General features: G+C 35.6%; 1 protein-coding gene across 5 annotated transcripts in view; it reads left to right on the top strand.

The window, feature by feature from the left end:
- LOC100558465 (glypican-5) overlaps positions 1–18,301 on the top strand; it is a 500,734-nt gene that overhangs the window by 268,227 nt on the left and 214,206 nt on the right. For all 5 annotated transcript variants that reach the window (XM_062976534.1, XM_003218342.4, XM_062976535.1 and 2 more), the window contains one exon: positions 8,809–8,929. In XM_062976534.1, coding sequence (XP_062832604.1) covers positions 8,809–8,929 — 121 coding nt within the window. The remainder of the gene's footprint in view (positions 1–8,808; positions 8,930–18,301) is intronic.

Here is an 18,301-nt window from a genome sequence, read left to right as displayed (position 1 = left end):
TGTTGGGCACATAGCACTGATGTCATTCTTTTATGTTGTGCATCTAGAGGAAACTAGCAGGATACTTCTTCACTCTCATTCCTGCTCTCTACTAGTCAGTAAATGCCCTTGTGGGGAGAGGGGTGCAGAAGCTACAAGATGGGTTTAGGAAGGGGTGCAGGAGGAAAGTCCATATAGTTCTGCTGGTGAAACTTTGATGTACATTTTTTTCACTCCAGGATCTGTTAACTCTAAAGGTACTCAAGAGCTACCTGGGAAATCTAATAGGAACTGGTAGAGCAATTAAACTCTATGAGGCCCATGTATCAGAAAAGAGTGTGACTTTTCTGTGAACACAGATTTGAACAAAGAAAATGAACCGAGTTGTTCTTATCCCCACCACCCACCACCCCATGAAGAATTTGGGTAATTTCTGAATTTCTCATTAAAGCTGTCATTATCAACTAGAGTCTTGGCAATCTCTCAGGAGTCACTTGCTGGTTATGGTTGCGACAGCAATAAATAGAATCAATAAGTGAGGGTTCGCCTTGCTTGTCCTTTTCTGGCACCATCTTCATTCTCCCATTCCCTAATAATGGCTCCCCAGAGCTTTGCTAAGAAAGTGATCAGTTCAGGAAAAAGAACATATTGAACTATTAAATAACAAAAAAGGAGTTTGAAAATCTATGGAAGTATTAATCCTGTATTCCATTTAACTCATTCTAGCCACATAGCTTGAAAGCCATTGGTGTTTCTGCCATAAGTCAACATCCATTCACAAGTTAGAAGAATACACTTATTGGCCTAAATCCTTTTCCTAATCCTAATTATAGTAAACACATTTAATAGGATTTACACAAGTGTTAATTTACTATTCTGATTGGGAATATCAACTGAATTTAGGCTGATATTTGATATTGTTAGGAATAATGTCCTCTGTTTTTCATTTTCTTCAGAAATTCAATGTTATCTTCATTCAAATTTGTCTCGAAATATTACTAAACAATTGCATTCAAATCCTACCTATGTTGAAGATTTCTTTACTTCTAATAATAGCTTGTTGTGGCGAGAGAAGCCAGCAGAACACTATTTAATTAAAATATGGTTGAAGTTTCAGTTTGCATAATTTTAAGAGTTCCTTATTCAGTACAGGGAAGTGTTGATAATGCAATGGTTTCAGAAAGGAGTTTTAAATTTAAAATCTTTTCATTGAGTTTTGCAATTAATATATATTTTCATCTTAAATGAATAATGCTAAATCTGTGATGTCAGTCACATTTGTAACAACAAACTATGAAATATAAACCTGATGATAGGAATATCCTGAAGAATCAAGTAGAAAAAGAAAATTTTAAACTGTATGAGAGAGTAATCTTAATAAACCATAAATCAGCCATAAATGGAAGGACTGAAAAATGTTGGCCAAGTATATTAACTTCCTAAATCATTTCTTTTTCAGCATAAGTTCATTCATATTTGACCTCCATTTTAGAGTGAATTTAAAACTGGTGAAAGATGCAAATATAAAACCGTGGAAAGGATGCCTTCTATTGAGTGACAATATAGTGCTTTTTGAATATTTTCTAATTTAATCTGGTATTTGCTAGAGGCAAGTGTGTTTCTTATTTTGTGCTCATTTACCACATTTGGAGACTCCTCTTGAAATATTCTTGATAGTTTCTTTCAGGAATATATTAATATTGAAGGGGTTATTTTTAAAAAAAATCTAGGGTTTTTTATCTGTGGTAAAAATGTAAATCTTATTTCATGCTTGCATGCCCAGATAAAAAAAAAATCAAAAGTTTTATCTTGCTGCCTGGGATTTTGAGTTTTTGTGTGAAAATGTTATTAATTGGAAAAAAATATTTCTATTTAACAAATATTAAACAAAAATATTTGTTAAAAATACTTCTAAGCACAAATAGGTGTCTTATAAAATACAGTTCTTGTTTTAAAAAATTAATGATAAACTATGAAAAAAGTGCTGGTCTTTGTCCCCACAAATTTTTTTACTTGCAAAAAGCATGGATGTGGCACTCTAGCCTCTCTACATGAAGTTAACTTCCCCTCAGAAAATTAAAATTTTAGTTGAGCCTTTAGAAATAGACCTTAGACATCCAAGAAAAAAAGGACAGATAAAATTACCTGGGCAATATAAATATAGCAAATAGAAAATCTGTAGTTTTCAACAGTTATATCAGTGTAGTTATTCCCATTTAGCCCCATTTTTGAAAGTTTATGTGTTCCTCCAGACAGTCTCAGGAGCAGAAGTCTGGTCCCAAGATCATCAAAGACCACCTTGTTGAGGCAATAATGCATTCCAAGCCCAAAAAGAATCCAGGGAAATCTGTCAAAATTTCTGTGCTCTAAAATTTATTTTTTAAAAAATGCAATATTTTATGTATATCTTTACATCATTTCAGTTGGCAATAGCTTGACTGGGTAGAGTCACGTAACAGAAAAGGGTTGTCTTTCAATCTAGTCCCATATCTATCTACTATGATGCATATCTTGAAAAATAAAAAAACAGTTGCCCTGTACATTCATTTAAGCATTTAACTTGGCAGAAAATTAATTAGAAAGGCAGTCATGTACATCTTGGAAGAAAGCCCTATTCAACTTGATCAGAAATACTCTATAATAACTGGATAGAACTATGTAACCTTTATTTCAAAGTTTAATCTACTTATTTCTAAATATTAAAGTAGGTCTAAGCAATATGAACGGAGCCTCCGGTGGCCTAGGGAATAAAAGCCTTGTGACTTGAAGGTTGGATTGCTGACCTGAAAGCTGCCAGGTTCGGATCCCACCCGAGGAGAGCGCGGATGAGCTCCCTCTGTCAGCTCCAGCTCCATGCGGGGACATGAGAGAAGCCTACCATAAGGATGGTAAAACATCAAAACATCTGGGCATCCCCTGGGCAATGTCCTTGCAGACGGCCAATTCTCTCACTCCAGAAGCAACTCCAGTTGCTCCAGGTACAAAAAAAAAAAAAGCAATAAGAACAGCAAAATCCACTACTCCATGCACGGTAAACCATGTATTTTGGATTTCAAGTAGTTTTTAGCATTTATCTGTTAATATGTTTATTTCTAAGCAAGAAACAGAAATAGGTCTGTGCTCTACTTCTGTAGATTGCAGTAGCATTTAAGTTCAATTAACTTTGATTTGGGGTTCCGGTCTTTCTTTCAAAGTTAATTTACAATAATTCAATGTAACTGCATAATCTCTAAGCATATTTAAAATGCATAGAAATTACTTCTGTTTGTTTCCTTGTCAAGCACTGGACTCACTCTAAATAAAAACAGAGACATAGGTCTGTCACAATCAGTGAATATCTTATTTTGTTTACTGCGGCACATAATAATAAAAAGTATGTACAAAAATAGAGAAAAAACAAAATCTAAAAGAAACAAACAGGGACTAAGGGCCCTTCCAGACAGGCCTATAAGCTGTGACATGTCTTAGGTTTACCTGAGATGTCCAAATGATGCTTCAGGTAAACCTGAATTAATCCATAGTAAACTGGGATTTCCCAGTTTACTCCAGATTAATTAAACACCAGAAGCTTTCAATGGAGGAATGTGAGCATGCAGCCAGGCCCCTCAGGTAGGTTTTGGGTGTGCATGGAGGGCTAGCTCCATGCCCTCCTGAGTCAACCTTTGGTTGACCCGGGAGGGCATGAGCCACCACCACCACCACCCCAAGAAATCCCAGGGTTTGAGGGAGGCATGGGGCCTCAATTCCTGGAGAAAATGGGACAAAATATCCCAGTCCCTCCCGAGACCCAGGCATATCTGGAAGTGTCCAAAGTACTACTTAAAGTTAAATGAATTGCACTTGTGGTCAGGCCTGTAGTGAGGGGGGGGGGGGGGGGGGTTAGGGGTTCAACCCCCCCCCCCCCGAAATTTTTCAGGTTAAAAAAAAACCTGGTTTACTCATGATATTGACAGGTCTGAACCCGGGGGGCAGGTAGGTCAGGGGTTCAACCCCCCCCCCCCCCCAAATTTTCAAAACTCCTCCTGAATTTTTTTTCTGGCTACGCCCCTGCCTGTGGTCACAACTTACTTACTATTGATTTCCATGAGCCTGCTCTAGGTAGAATTAATGTTGGTTTAGCTGCCAGATTAACAATTTGCCATCAGTTGGATTTGATTTAAGTGATCTGCCATTAAATCTCAGAGACTAGAATTATTCTCAAACTAAGAAAAGTCAAAGGAGAGAAATCAAGCAATATAACTACAGCAATAAGAAATTCTGCAATGTCTCATGTTTTCCTGTATACAGTAGATTATTATCTATTGCAGGGGTCCCCAAACTAAGGCCCGGGGGCCGGATGCGGCCCTCCAAGGTCATATACCTGGCCCCCGCCCTCATTTATAATATAATAGTTTATATCAGTTTTAATCATATAATACTAATAATAATGCTTTATAATAATATTAATTATATGTTATATATTACATATAATATTACAGTATAGTGGTATAGTTCAATATAGTAATATATAATGCTAATATTGTGCTATGCTAATAATATAATATATTTTATGTACATACAGCTGCTCTGAGTTCCCTTCGGGGTGAGAAGGGTGGGATATAAATGTAGTAAATGAAGAAATAAATAATTTTAGACTTAGGCTCACCCAGAGTCTGAAATGACTTGAAGACACACAACAACAACAATCCTAATTAAGCTGACTATCTCATTTGCCAGAATCAGACCCACACTTCCTATTGAAAGCCTGATAGGTTTATGTTGGTTAAAATTGTTTTAATTTTTAAATATTGTATTGTTCTTTCATTGTTATTGTTGTTTTGCACTACAAATAAGATATATGCAGTATGCATAGGAATTTGTTCGTTTTCCCCCCAAATGATAATTTGGCCCCTCAACAGTCTGAAGGATTGTGGACTGGCCCTCTGTTTTAAAAGTTTGAGGACCCCTGATCTATTGAGTACAAATTATAGAGCTAGCTTTTACATACAAAGATATTTCAATTCTTTCTCCTCTACTCTTCCTATCAAGTTACTGTAAGAAGATTGTGTTTTATAGTCACACTTTTTTAACCACAATGAAGTGTATACCATTAGTGCCTGTTTTTCTTTTAAGATAGTTCAAAGCTTAATGTTATGAGTTTATTTATTTTCTTCCAAAGAGCAGCGTTTTTATATTGTAGGGGAAAGATATCAAAAGCCTGAAGCTCCTTCAAGGCTAAGAAATATTTGGTAGTTTTTGTGGACTAGAGTCTTCTCCCACAGCAGAGATTTAATTTCTTTTAGGCTTGCTAGTATAACTCCTCTTTTTTTCAGACCTGTCATAAAGCAGTCTTTAACCAATGCATTCAGAAGCAACTTAGGCAATCTAATTATCCCAAAACATAGGAAGGCGTTCTCTTTGACTCAATTCAATGTACTCCCTTCTGCTCTACTGGAGGGAAGATATAACAAAGTACCATACGATGAATGCCTATGTCCTTGTGGTGCAGAGGCAGTGGAAACTGTGGGGCACATTTGACTGTACTGCTTTTTTTACCAAGACCCTTGAAAACATTTTACAAATTCAATTTTTAAAAGTTTACCAGGAGGATCTGTAAGGGTTTTTGTTGATTACCTTCTGGTTGACCAGCACCCCAAATATACTGCCAAATTCACTGGTTTTTGTGCAGCTGCAATAGCTTGTCAGCGCAAGAAGATGTCACAGTCTTAGGTTTTAATACTAATTTTAGTTTTTACTTTTGTTGTTTAAGTATATAAATGTTTAATAATGTTTTAGCTGTCACATTCAATACTGGTTTTTAAACTCTGCTTTTGACAATGTTTCCTAATATCTAAATGCACGTCATGTTCCTATTTTGATGCTGGTTATTGACCGAGATATATATATATATATATATATATATATATATATATATATATCTTGTTATGATAGTTTTTGAAGAATTTTAGCATTTTTCTCTCTTTATGTGTTGTGTGAACATTTCCAATAACCGTCAATTAAGTTTCATTGTTTAAACACTATATAGCAGACAGTTAAAAATCATTTTACACACATGCCCATTCTGATATTTCCATAATCTAATTTCTAATAGCTCCTTTTAGCAATTAACAGACTATGTTTTAAAATCCCTCTGCTTTCAGTTATCCTTTGTCTTTTTCTGATAATTATTTTTGTTTGTTTTTTGAACTTTGAGCTATGCTTTAAAAAACGCCAACTGTTTTATATCTTTAGGTATCATGTGCTTTGCTTAAAATTATTTTTTCCCATGAGTGCTTTAAAGCTATTATCCTAAAGTCCCTCAATTACACATAACTTAGGGTAACAGTCTTCAAATTACTGATTCCAGAGCAGTCTCTCTGTAGTCAATAGCAGTGCCTCTTCAAAAAAAAAAAAAAAAAAAGAGCTGCAAGGGATTTAAATATATGAATCTGCATATGTTTAGCAAAGGATGGACAGCCTTTTCAGAGCCTCTGAAAGAGCACACAGCTTGAAGGAAATGATGCTGTTCTACGTGGGCCTGTTTCAAAACCATTTTCAAGCTCTGTTCATACCAAAATATAGCTGTGTCTTTTACAGTTGTATAAAATGCAGATTAGCTTGTAGAATTCAAATTGCTACATCCACTGGCTTAGTTATTTTGCTTTTTTATTTTAATGGAAATAAGGTATTTAATCAAGAGACTTGGTAAGAGTAATCAGATGCTTGTTTGTCACAAATCTTAAAATGCTTTTTTTTTTTGGAGGTAAGAGACTGGACTGTTTGTGGAGTGATAAAATAGGCTATTAAGAAACTAGAGGCTGTTTCACTGATGCATTTCATGGTCTTAGATCTCCCACAGATCTTTATACTGCATGCCCAGTATAATGATTACAGAATGATGCTAAATATGAAATGTGGCTCCTACATTGAATTTTGAAACGACCATGCGCGCATGCACACACACATACCAATATACAACACAACATACACACACAGACCCAAACATATATTGATATATGTATGTGTGTTTAAAAATAATGTGTAGGCCTCCCTTAACCCTTAATAGCTTTTAAAAAAAGATAATTTGTGTATGAAAGACCAAAATTATTCTTCGTTGACTGTTAGATCTGCTATTTAATTCTGCCTGGAATGCCCAGTATAAAGTGTACTTAGCTATAGGCAAGTCCCAATTTGCCTTGCCCCCATTAGCAACATTTAAAATTTACCATGATTTTCCAGATATGAATAAATGTAGCGAGGAGGGAGAGAAGAAAAGTGCAGTTTTGATATTGCTTGAAGGGAGGCTTTCCTTTGCCTTTTTGGAGAGGCGATCATGGAGATGGGGTATTTCCTTTGCATGCATTGAAGGGAATGTGGAGGGGGTAATAACTGGAATCTTAATGTTGTAGGAATAGGTTTTTTTTGTTTAATTAGAGAGAGAACATGGGGGTGGTAATGAAGAAACTGGAAACATGGAGATTTGGGGTGGGCTGGAAGAGTTTTATTTTGTTACCGGACAGAGAAGGGAGTGAGCAACTAAAGCCTTGCTGTCTGGAAAGATCACTGGTTTTGATGTTCATAGTCACCAAATGAGCTTGATGGATGAGTGAAAATTTACATCCTGGTCTCCCAGTCTTCTGACCTGTTCACAAAGGTTGATGGAATCGCCACCGATCATAACAATTCCAGTGGTGTCTATCTGGGGGTGTGGGGAACCCATCACTCCATATACATCTCTTCATTCCATGGGTAGGTTAGCAAACATGTATTTCAGAAAAAGAATGAAGTCCACAAGAAGACTAGGGGTCCAAGTATCACAATGAGGTGGAAAATGAGGATACTACCCCTTCCAAGTAAGAAACTTCTCCCTCCCCCTGAAATTTTACTTCACTTTCTAGCAGAATATTTAGAAATACAATTTTGATTCCAAAGTAAAAGAATATGGTAGAATTCCACAAAACTCCAGTACTTTATTTAGAAGCTTACTAAAGCATTGTATAATGTACATATATAGTTGGTCTTCCATGTTCACAAATCCTGCATTCGCAGATTCAATCATCCATGGCTTGAAAAAAATTAATCCAAAAAGCCAATCTTTATTTAGCTATTTTATATGAGGATCACCATTTTACTATGTCATTGTATATAAGCAGTATTTGGGGCATGTGTGGATTTTGGTATCCAGGGGAGGGAGGGGTTCTGGAACCAAACCCCACTAGATACCAAGGGCTGACTGTACAAGGAAGCCTCATCCATGGGCACTTTATCTGCTACCAGATTAACCTTTTGCGCATCTACAGCTATGTCGGCTTTTACACCACATTCAGTATTTCATCACAGAAAAGCAAATTTAGATCTTTTAGCTATGGAAAGGTAATATATTTTAAAAGTTTTCAAGGTGGACCTTTTTGTGAATTTGCATAGGAATTGCAGTGTTTTGGACTTCATTAACTATTCAGATCACATAGTAAAATGATTTGCAAAATAAGTATTTACCTTCAGGTTACTGTTATTTTAGTTTACACAGTTACTTTGCATGTCAAAAATATTACATTTTAAATTGATTTGCTTTTTTTTAAGCTTCACAATGTTTTTACTAATTTATATGTACTAATTGGGAATTACTTTTGTCATTGTGTATGAAAACATTTTTTCCTTCAGAAACTGCTTTTATAGTGAAAGGGACACAAACCTCCCCCCTCCCATCATTTCTTTATCCTCTCCAAGGGAATATTGTCTTGCTTTATGCCTCTGAGGCATGGGCCCTTAAAAGGCATTTTATACTAAACTTAAACAACAATTTTCCAATTTTTATTGTCTCTAACAGTAGCATTTCTTTTTCAATGGCAGTTACACAAACCGAGTGGTGACCAATGGATTGAAGGCACAAATCGATAATCCAGAACTGAAAGTCAAAGGGTTGGACCCACACATCAGCAATTTAATTGAGAAGTTGCAACATTTTAATCAAGTAAGTAATCACAACAGCAAACATTAAAAACTCTATGCAGGCATTGTTCCCCTCAGGCAATCAACCCCCTACAGCCCTCCATTTCTTTTTTTAAATTATCTTTTTTTTATTTACCATATGTTTGTCCTGCTTTTCTCACCCAGGAGGAAACAAAATAAAACCTACAAAAGCAAACAAAAACCAAAAAATAAAACAAAACTATAACACACACAAGCCATACTGAAAAATTATTTCATGATTCCTTTCTAATTGATTATACATCAAACCCAAAACTTTCAGGCTTTAATTGAATGTTAATCTGGTTTTTTTTTATTATATAAGACTGTGCATTTGAATCCAATGTTTTTAGCCCTTTCACCAATCTACGTTATATGATATAAAGACCTTTCTTGTGTTGCACATTTCCAGCAAGCATTTGTTGAAACTTTAGACATTTTAGACATTTTCTCTTGTGTCACGTACAAAATATACATAATATATTTAAAAAAAACTTTGTAAAATCATAACACAAATGGAATTTAAAAACTTTTGACCACATCTTTTTCCATTGATCTATTTGTATATTATATTCAAAATTTCTCACCCATTTTGTCATACAATCCTTAACTTGTTCTTCTATCTCATGTTTTAAGAGTTTGTAAATTTTGCCAATTACTTGTTCAACATTTGTACATAGTTTAATTTTGGGGCTGATATGATCAATCTCTTGTTCCCCTTGCCTAAGTTGAAATTTATACTGCCAATGATATCTGCAGGAGCTTTTTCATAGCATCAGAATTGACTGGTAAGATTCCAGCCTAGCCTGTACAGTCAGGGCTACAATTCATGTGGAAACCTAAAGGAGTGCAACTGATTCCCAATCACAGATTTTTGTCTTCCAGCCCGTGAAACTGGCACCATTACTGCGAAAATCATACTGTCTCTATTTTGAATGTTTCACTGAATCTCACAATAACATATTTTGTACAAAGCAATACATTTTTGTATAAAATTCCATGTAGTTACTCATTTCCATTATTTTATTCAGTCCTTTAAGAAACCTGGATGTATATGATCAAACCATGAAATGAATGATATAACAGCAGGATTTTGCAAAGAACAAACTTGGTATATATTTAAATAAGTATTAACTGACCAAGCAATTTTGCAGCAAGCCAAGTCAGATTCCATAGTTGCTTATGATGTTGATCATGGCTCATTATTCCTATAGCGCTACATTTGTCACATACTATCCCCCGAGTACTTTCTATGGAATTGAACTGTGTTTGTGATGGCTCAGTGCCTAAGGTTCTGAAACAGCTTGCACAAATTAAGGCCCTGTGGGGACCTGTGGATCTACAGAAGGTAGCTTACAAAGTTTTGCTGAAGGTGATTAAAAAAAATTCCCAGCTCAAAAGAAAAGATGATCTCCCAGTAGGTGTGCCAGAAAAATGATGAATGTGTGCCTGCTTAAGTGATTTACTTGGGCTCTGTGTACTGTGTGTAGTTGTCTGTGTAGCACTTCAGTCACTCACTGCTGAAGAGATTATGACTCCACAATGCTATTATGGTACTTTCATGCATTACTTTTTCAAGTTGCATAGAGGATGTCAATCCTAATTAGCCAGAGCCACCTACTAGATTTAGTATCAATCAATTTTCACTGAATGTAAGCTTATTTTTCTTGTCGAATTTAGGAAAATGTTGATAATGACATCCACTGAGTTTGTAATGACAGACTAGCATCTCCTTCCTAATCATTCACCATTAAAGAATAGGTAACTTTTGACAACTGCTACTGGCTGTAATATTGATTGTCTGGATTAGTGTGGAGGTGAACAGTGTATATCAGGTAAACTCCTGGCTCAAATTAATTTCTTTTTCTTCAAATTCTGGGATTTAAGCCGAGGTCATCTTAAGAGTACTTTTTGATGACAGAGAACGTGATTAATTTTGTAGAAACCTTTACCTTTACCTACAAAGGTATAAAGCCAAATTCTTTATTTACACTATTCTCATATTTCCAAACAATTTTGGAAGTTTTCTCCCTACTGAGTAAATACTTTTGTTCATTTCAGTGGCTTGGTTTTTTTCACCACAATGACTATTTACAAAAAAAAAATGCAGGGAGAAAGAAAAGGGGGAAATAAAGAAAAAAAATGTTTGCCCCAAAACAAAAACAATTTAAAATGTATATTGCACAAAATATATGTCTTTATAATGTCAAAAATGTTTGGGGGGAAATTATTCACAGAAAAGGCCCAAAGTATGACAAATCTGTAACAACTAAACATATTCCTGGAGGATTACCTCCATGTACCCTTTATCAGCGAATTGGGGAAAACTGCAAGTGTTCTTTATACCTTTAATAAGAGATGTGTCTTGTAGGAATGCCATAAATTGCATTATTTTATATGCAGTATATTAAAAATAATCAATCTGTATTCCTCAGTGACCTGCTTTGCACCCCATCACAAGTGCTGTACCCAAAATAAATAGTTGACATTTGTGCCACATAAGGGACATAATGTCATGTGAACCTCTTTTCCTAGCGTAATCAGCGATTTCTGTTGCAAAAAAAGGGGTGACTCCCAGTTAAATTGGGCTGCTGGGAGTCATCTCAGCATGCCCCCACTTCCTAATAGAATCTGTAGGGGAGTGGGTTTGATCTGCGCCAGAGAAAGAGGTTGAAACACGTGCTCTGTGTTAGCTTGAAGGGGAGGGAAAGAATTAGGTCATATGTGCATATGAGAGTTGTACACTGAAGGAGGAGAGGGGATGTGATGTGTACACCTTATGGGTTCCCCCCATGTATTCTACAATAACCAGAAGACCTCCCACCCCTATGATATATAATAGCCACCAAACCAAATTGCTCCTTGATATGAGTTGTACTTCTACTGACATCCAATTCACCTTTTAAAGAGAAAAAAGTTAAATAAAGTTCTCCCTCCCCGCCCCATATGAAGATTTGTAAAATGTAATTGATTGCTTGGATTAAACAGAATGCTTATTATTGCCTTAAGATGATTTGTTGTTAAGTAATATTAATTACTTTGATCATAATTTTAGTGAGATTTCTTTAGAGATGAAAGCATCAAAGAAGTTGTTAAATTTCCCTTTTAAGCTTTCAGCATGACATCAAACACATGTAGCCATTTTCTCAAGGTTTTTAGCTTGAAGTTGGATTAATTTATGAATAAAAGCTGACACTCAGAAGATGATTAAGGATGCAAGCTTATATACACTTACCTGGAAACAAGTCCATTAAACATAATTTGGCTTACTTCTGTGTAGAATTGTGTAGGCTCATGCTATGTGTGGTAAATTTACAGAATCATTCTCTGTACACCCCATGTATGCCAGATATACTCCTTTTCAATATTATAGAGTGTTTAAATCTTGAAGATGGCATGTGTATAACCCAGTAGTTAAGAGACTCACCCACAAAACAAGAAGGCATCAATTCACGCTTTACTGTCCCATGAACTCACTATGTAGTTTTTGGCAAGTTCTCCCTGGATTCTAGCCCTCTTGACCTGAATTCCTTCCATCTGAAATAGGACTAGAAGATGATAGCATTGGTGGGTAATCACAGAGAGGTCCATTTATTTGCCTCTGAATCTCTCCAGCAAGCTGCATATCATGTCACTTCAGTTTCATCCAACTCATCTTTCAGCAGATTTGTACCACAGGTGCTACAAGCTTCTGTTTTCATGCCTTCATCTTGAAAAGGGAAGATAGCTTATTCAAATACGCTGATTTTCTTTTTTAGTCAAATAGATGCAACACTGAACTTCTCATGTGATGTCTTTTGAATTATGTTATTGGACTAGCACCATAAGAATGACAAGGAATCAGAAATGAGATTATTTGTATTACATTGTACCCCATACAGCCATGTATAGTGGCTATTTTCACTAGGAAAGAAGTTTTCTCTCAATACCTGATAGAAACAATCATACAGTTACATTGATATGTTTATAACTTCTAATAGGAATCACTTCAGCAACCCATGTGAACAAAGCTGTCTCTCCTATCCTTCTTAGAAGGGCCGAGGGCCCGCTTTTATGAAGAAAGATTTCTTTCCCAGCCTGTGTGTCCCATTATAACACTGAGAGAGTTTTAGCAGGAACAATCTTGCATTCTTATTGGAAGAAGGAAACAAAAGTGTGCTGTCAGTCGATGAAGCCAAGTCAACCATAGCTACAGGGGTTTTGGTATCCATCAATTAAGGCAAATACAAACTTTATTTTGCATTTATTGCTTATTTTCTGTATCATATGTCATGGATATGTGATCAGTAAGCTGCATGATATTTTTTCATATAGTTGGTTTGGTGTTATCTTCTGGCCCGACTGGAGCTCAAGTTGATCAAGCCGCTGTAGCTATAACAAATATTTTTAAAAGCAGTTAATGTTTATCCATTCTAAAATCAAAGTTACAAGCCATTTATCAGAGGACTAACTTAAGTGTAGTATTCAGTCAACTCAGGGTTGTCCTGCATTTGTAAAAAAAAAAAATTAATGTCCTTTCTTCTGTAATCTTTGGTCTAAATTGAATTGTTAGTCCCAAATGGAGAAGACCCATCAAATAAACTGATGATTCACATTTATGTAACTCTTACTAGTGTAATTAAATCTTATTGATTTGACAGGTCTACTTTAACTGGGACTAGTTATTGGAGCTAAGCTTTATGTCCCAAAAGTATCTGTAATGCCTTGTATAGAACTTTTTGGAAAGTCCTTATCAGGCATGTCTAGCTGCTAGTACATATTAAAGTATTATGTATGCAAATTTGCATTAATAGTAGCGTGTTTACAATTTTCTAATTTTTATCCACAATAGGAGGTGAATCAGGGAACTAGTCAAACCTCTATATTTGGAAACACAACTGACCATAGTATTGTTGTTCATATGAAAATAAAATAGGCTGGTTTACTATAAGATACACTTCTTGACTTGATGACTTCAGTATTCTTTATACACCATTCTTAAGAAACAAAATATGATCCAATTAGAATGAAGAACCACAAATATAAGCTTGATTACCAAAGGCATCAGATTGTTGCAACCTAGTGCATGGTAATGAAGAGAATGCTAAGTGAACTCAGAACTGATGGCATTGAGGCTGCAACGTCCGGGGCAAGTTAAAAGAGAAACTGCCTATGAATCTAATTAGAATGCACTGAGGAATAAAATAAGGGGAGGAATCTATTCTGTCTAATTGATAAGAGAGGAAGTTGCTAAGTTGCTGATGTAATTGGATATGCCACATACTGGGTTAGTTGGACAGAGTGATCAATCAGACTTTATTCCCTGCGGAGGTGGCGGAAATGGGTCTGCCATGTCAGGACAATTAAACAAAGTAGAAAAGCTTGAATGTACACCTCACATTTTCTGATAAAGAGAAACAAAGGGGACCAATTTGCACACAACAAAGTACCTCTTTTTCATGGACCTCTTTGGATATGATTTCTGTTTCTTTTTCCTTTCATTGCTGTTGTTAAGTATGGAAGTAAGTTTTGTTTTAATAGGTGAATTCTGTCCCTCAAGGAATATTTATTGGCCTTTGTTTCAGTGATGTTTGCAATAGAGAAAATAACAGGTGTGCCAAAGGTAGTCTAAGAAAACAATTGATTTGATCAAACAACTTCTCTTTTAATGCTTTGTGATGAAATTAATTCCTGTAAAAGATTACAGTGTATAGCACATTAAACATTACAATGTCTGTAGCATCACATTCTGTCATTAAAACCAGAAAAGAGTGAAGAGAAGATTTGCGTAAACTTTTTCAGGGTATTCATCTTAAGCTTAGAAACATCCATCTTGAGAATGGATTGAACCAATTTGGAGACAGAAAGGATGAAATGACTTATTTGTAGCAGTTTAAATTTTGATAATAGACCTCCAACAATTTGGCAAGGATTAACGGAGTCTTCCCTGATGCATTTTGCTGTCCAATTTCTCTTATTTTTACAACATTGTTTGGAAAACACTTTGTTGTTGTTGCTAGGGAAGAAGGTATAACATATATCTTTACTTACTGATATCATATTTTTTCAGTTGTTATAAAATATTTATTTAAATATTTTTATTATTAAATATTCTGGCCCATTTTTGGCTGTTGAATTTATATTAACTGTTTTGGGTGTCTCCACTATGGGGATGAGGTCAGAAGCAAAATCAAAGCAATCAAGTACTGTAATAGGAACGAGTTTATGTGTTCACATTTTAAATAAGCCCCTCCCCTATCAGATATAAAATATTATTCCATATTTGGCCTTCCACATTAAACACCTGACATATCTATGAATACTTGCATATTTGTTAGGGTTCTGAGAAAGCTGCTCTATAAATGCAGATATCTTTACATCAGAGTCAAAGGTTTCCTTTTTACTTACTCTGCAGACATAATTCCAAATTATGGACTGGATTATTGTAACTTTCATATAATGATGCTTTCAGTAAGGATGAGAAGAAAGTTTAAAGATTTTTGAAAACTGGGTGAAAAACATAGTTTCTCAAAACCCTGATGAGAAGAATCCTGAACTGATGAGATCAATTTTGGCTTGAACTTATTTTGGGGGAGAAAAGTACATGGTTTCTTTCTGTGAATTTTACACAAAATGAATCTCAACTAAAAATAGTCTTCACAAGAGGTATAATTTCCATAGTCTTTCATGTACCAAGAAGAAAATGGCTACAAATACTCATTGCTTTTATAGAGTAGTGAGCAGGATGGTCCCTGCATCGCTTTGACATAAAGGCTCAAAAGATAGCATTTTAGTGTTGGCTATTTCTCCCAAGAACTACAAGAAACCAATGTTGGGATGCAGCTCTTGATGTGCTGGCACATCAAATACCATAATCCCACTCTGTCCCATTTTAGATGAATAATGATTCTACAAGGTAAAGGACTTGGTCTCTCCACTTTCCCTAAAATACAAGCACTAAAAAAAAGGGAGTTAACACCTTCCACCTGCTGCTCTATTTGAATTGAAATGTTGGGAATCTGAGAGGGATCTTTCACATGTAAATCATGTGCTCTGTCAATGAATCATGGCATCTGACTAAAGTTCTAAAGCTTGTCAAGTCTTGGAGCAGCCTTAAGTACAGTTCAGTCCAGTTTTCCTGGTCCTGCATTCCTCATCTATATTTGACCAATCTTAAACCAATTAACCGTCTTCCTCTGAAATTAGCTCAGCTGACTGTGTTTTAATTTGTTCCCAGAATCAGGCTTAGATGCAACATCACCCAAAGAGTAACAAATTGTATGGATTTGTTATCTCATGACGTTTGCAATAGCAGGTAGATTTGTTACTAATCAGAGTCAGGAAATTGTAGATGGATACGCATATTGCTTTTCTAAGGAAGTAATATATTTAAAAGCTCTACAGATGCTTTATTTAACAGCTTGTCTCAAATGTATTTAGTGCCTACACCATCTAGAGCTATCAATGTGATTTTATGTACCTGAGAACTACAGATGTTCTGATTGTTTTGGATGAAACTGTACCAGCTTTGAATATAATTAAACTAAGAATCACTAATGCGCTTCAAAGTTTAAAAACAAGAAAGACGATTTTCCCCAGGACACAAATCATGTAAAAAAATTGTCTCACTTAAAAACAAGTACAACATTTTAAATCAAAACTCCAAATCTGCACCTCTTATTATGTGTTAGGCTGCTTCTGAAAAGCCTGCATATTATTCTTGTCCAAGAATATATAGTTGCCATTTCGCTCACAAACGTTGTAAAGAATTATTTGCCCTGGTGGGCTTTTCTATATATACTTTTTTCATGCTCTGTCTCTGTATGTTTTCATTAAGAAAAGTTAATCTTAATAAATCTGAAGGGTATATTGAGTCAGAGCCACAAGAGCCACATTCAAAAAGGAGGGCCGTGGTTTGGGCATCTAAGTATTAAAAGAAAAGGAAAGATTAAAAGTAAAGAATACATCACCATTAATAATACGTACCTCCAAATACCTCCAAATTAAACTGCAGAAACGAATCTGAAGGTCATTTGACTCACATCCTGCATTCCTAAGATTTGAGTGAGTTGAAAGCGCAGAATAAAATCATTGTGCAGGCAAAAAAATTCAGTTTGGATGACTCTAATGGGTTTTCTATGAGACAAGGACCTTTTTCCAATCATGGAAGCAATGAAAAAGACTAATCAAATACCTGTAAAGAGGAATCAAACTCTCAATGTTCACTTGCACAGCATTTTTAAAATATGACCTTTCTAAAATAGCCAGGCAATTTGGGTAGGCTGGGCCTAAAGAGCCAGACCTTTCTTTAATTAAGTATAGCTTTAGCCATATCACTTTCCCAGCTGTTCACAATAAGAAAATCATTCATAATGCTCTGGTTGCTGATCCATTCTTGAAGAATTATTCTGACTGTAATTGTATTATACAAAGAGTAGAAGCTGTGAAGCAGTGTGCTGCCATTTGTGGGCATGTTATAAATCATGTATTCTTTTTAGAGGGAAGGAATGGCTATGATGTAAGTGCAAGGAAAGGTCAGACAAACTCCCTAGCTTCATAGTGCAGTCTCTAAAGGAGAGAATAAGGTCACAAAAGCAGACATTAGAGGAATAATTGATCAGCTTCTTTCTACTGACGTTCCTGCCCTCATCTCTGGATTACTATTTTTAAGAGCTTGATTGTAAAGAGAGATGCAGCTGTCAAGGATAAGGTCTTTTATTCTTTTTGTTGAAAGGGAAATGGAAGGTAGATACCTCAATAGTGTCATTGGACAGTCTGATTGTGAAATTCAAGGAATTTTAGCTCCCAAAAGTAACCTGGCATTATTTCAGAGGGCAAGATTAGAGCTGTGTCAAATGTTGCTCATTTTGAGTTTGTTGCTGCTGAACGTGCTATATCTGACCCACAATCTTTGGGTTAGTTCATGGCTAATTACAAAGGTATCTAGCCTCCTCTCTGCTTCCTCTGGCTGCCTTCTGGAAATATTTGATGTCCTTTTTTTCCTTCTTTGTGTGATTATAGACTAGCTATACCTATGGAATTCCGTGTTTGTGATGTTTTAAGTAAACTGACTTGATATGTGCTTTCTTTGTTAAATGTGTAAACTGAAACATGGTTTTATGATGGTTTTGCAGAAAAAAATTAAAATACAAATAGTACAGAATACAAATAAGTACTGAATATTATGAGAAAAAGAAATGGGCAGGAAACACATTTATCTATCTGTCCTTATCCAACCATTCTAGTATTACTAGCCAATTAAATTGACGATGAGAACAGAGTTCACTTAGGGGAAGGGTAGCCAGTTGAGACCAAAAGGAATCCTCCTTCCTGAGTTAGCCCTAACTTATAATCAGCAGTCACTTTTGCGGCTTTCAACAGTATGCCAGGAAAATGG

The sequence above is a fragment of the Anolis carolinensis genome, chromosome 3 (genome assembly GCF_035594765.1).
Source record: "Anolis carolinensis isolate JA03-04 chromosome 3, rAnoCar3.1.pri, whole genome shotgun sequence".
In the NCBI taxonomy this organism is placed as follows: domain Eukaryota; kingdom Metazoa; phylum Chordata; class Lepidosauria; order Squamata; family Dactyloidae; genus Anolis; species Anolis carolinensis.
The sequence above is the reverse complement of the archived record's forward strand: the minus strand, read 5'-3'. Positions and strand labels throughout refer to the sequence as shown.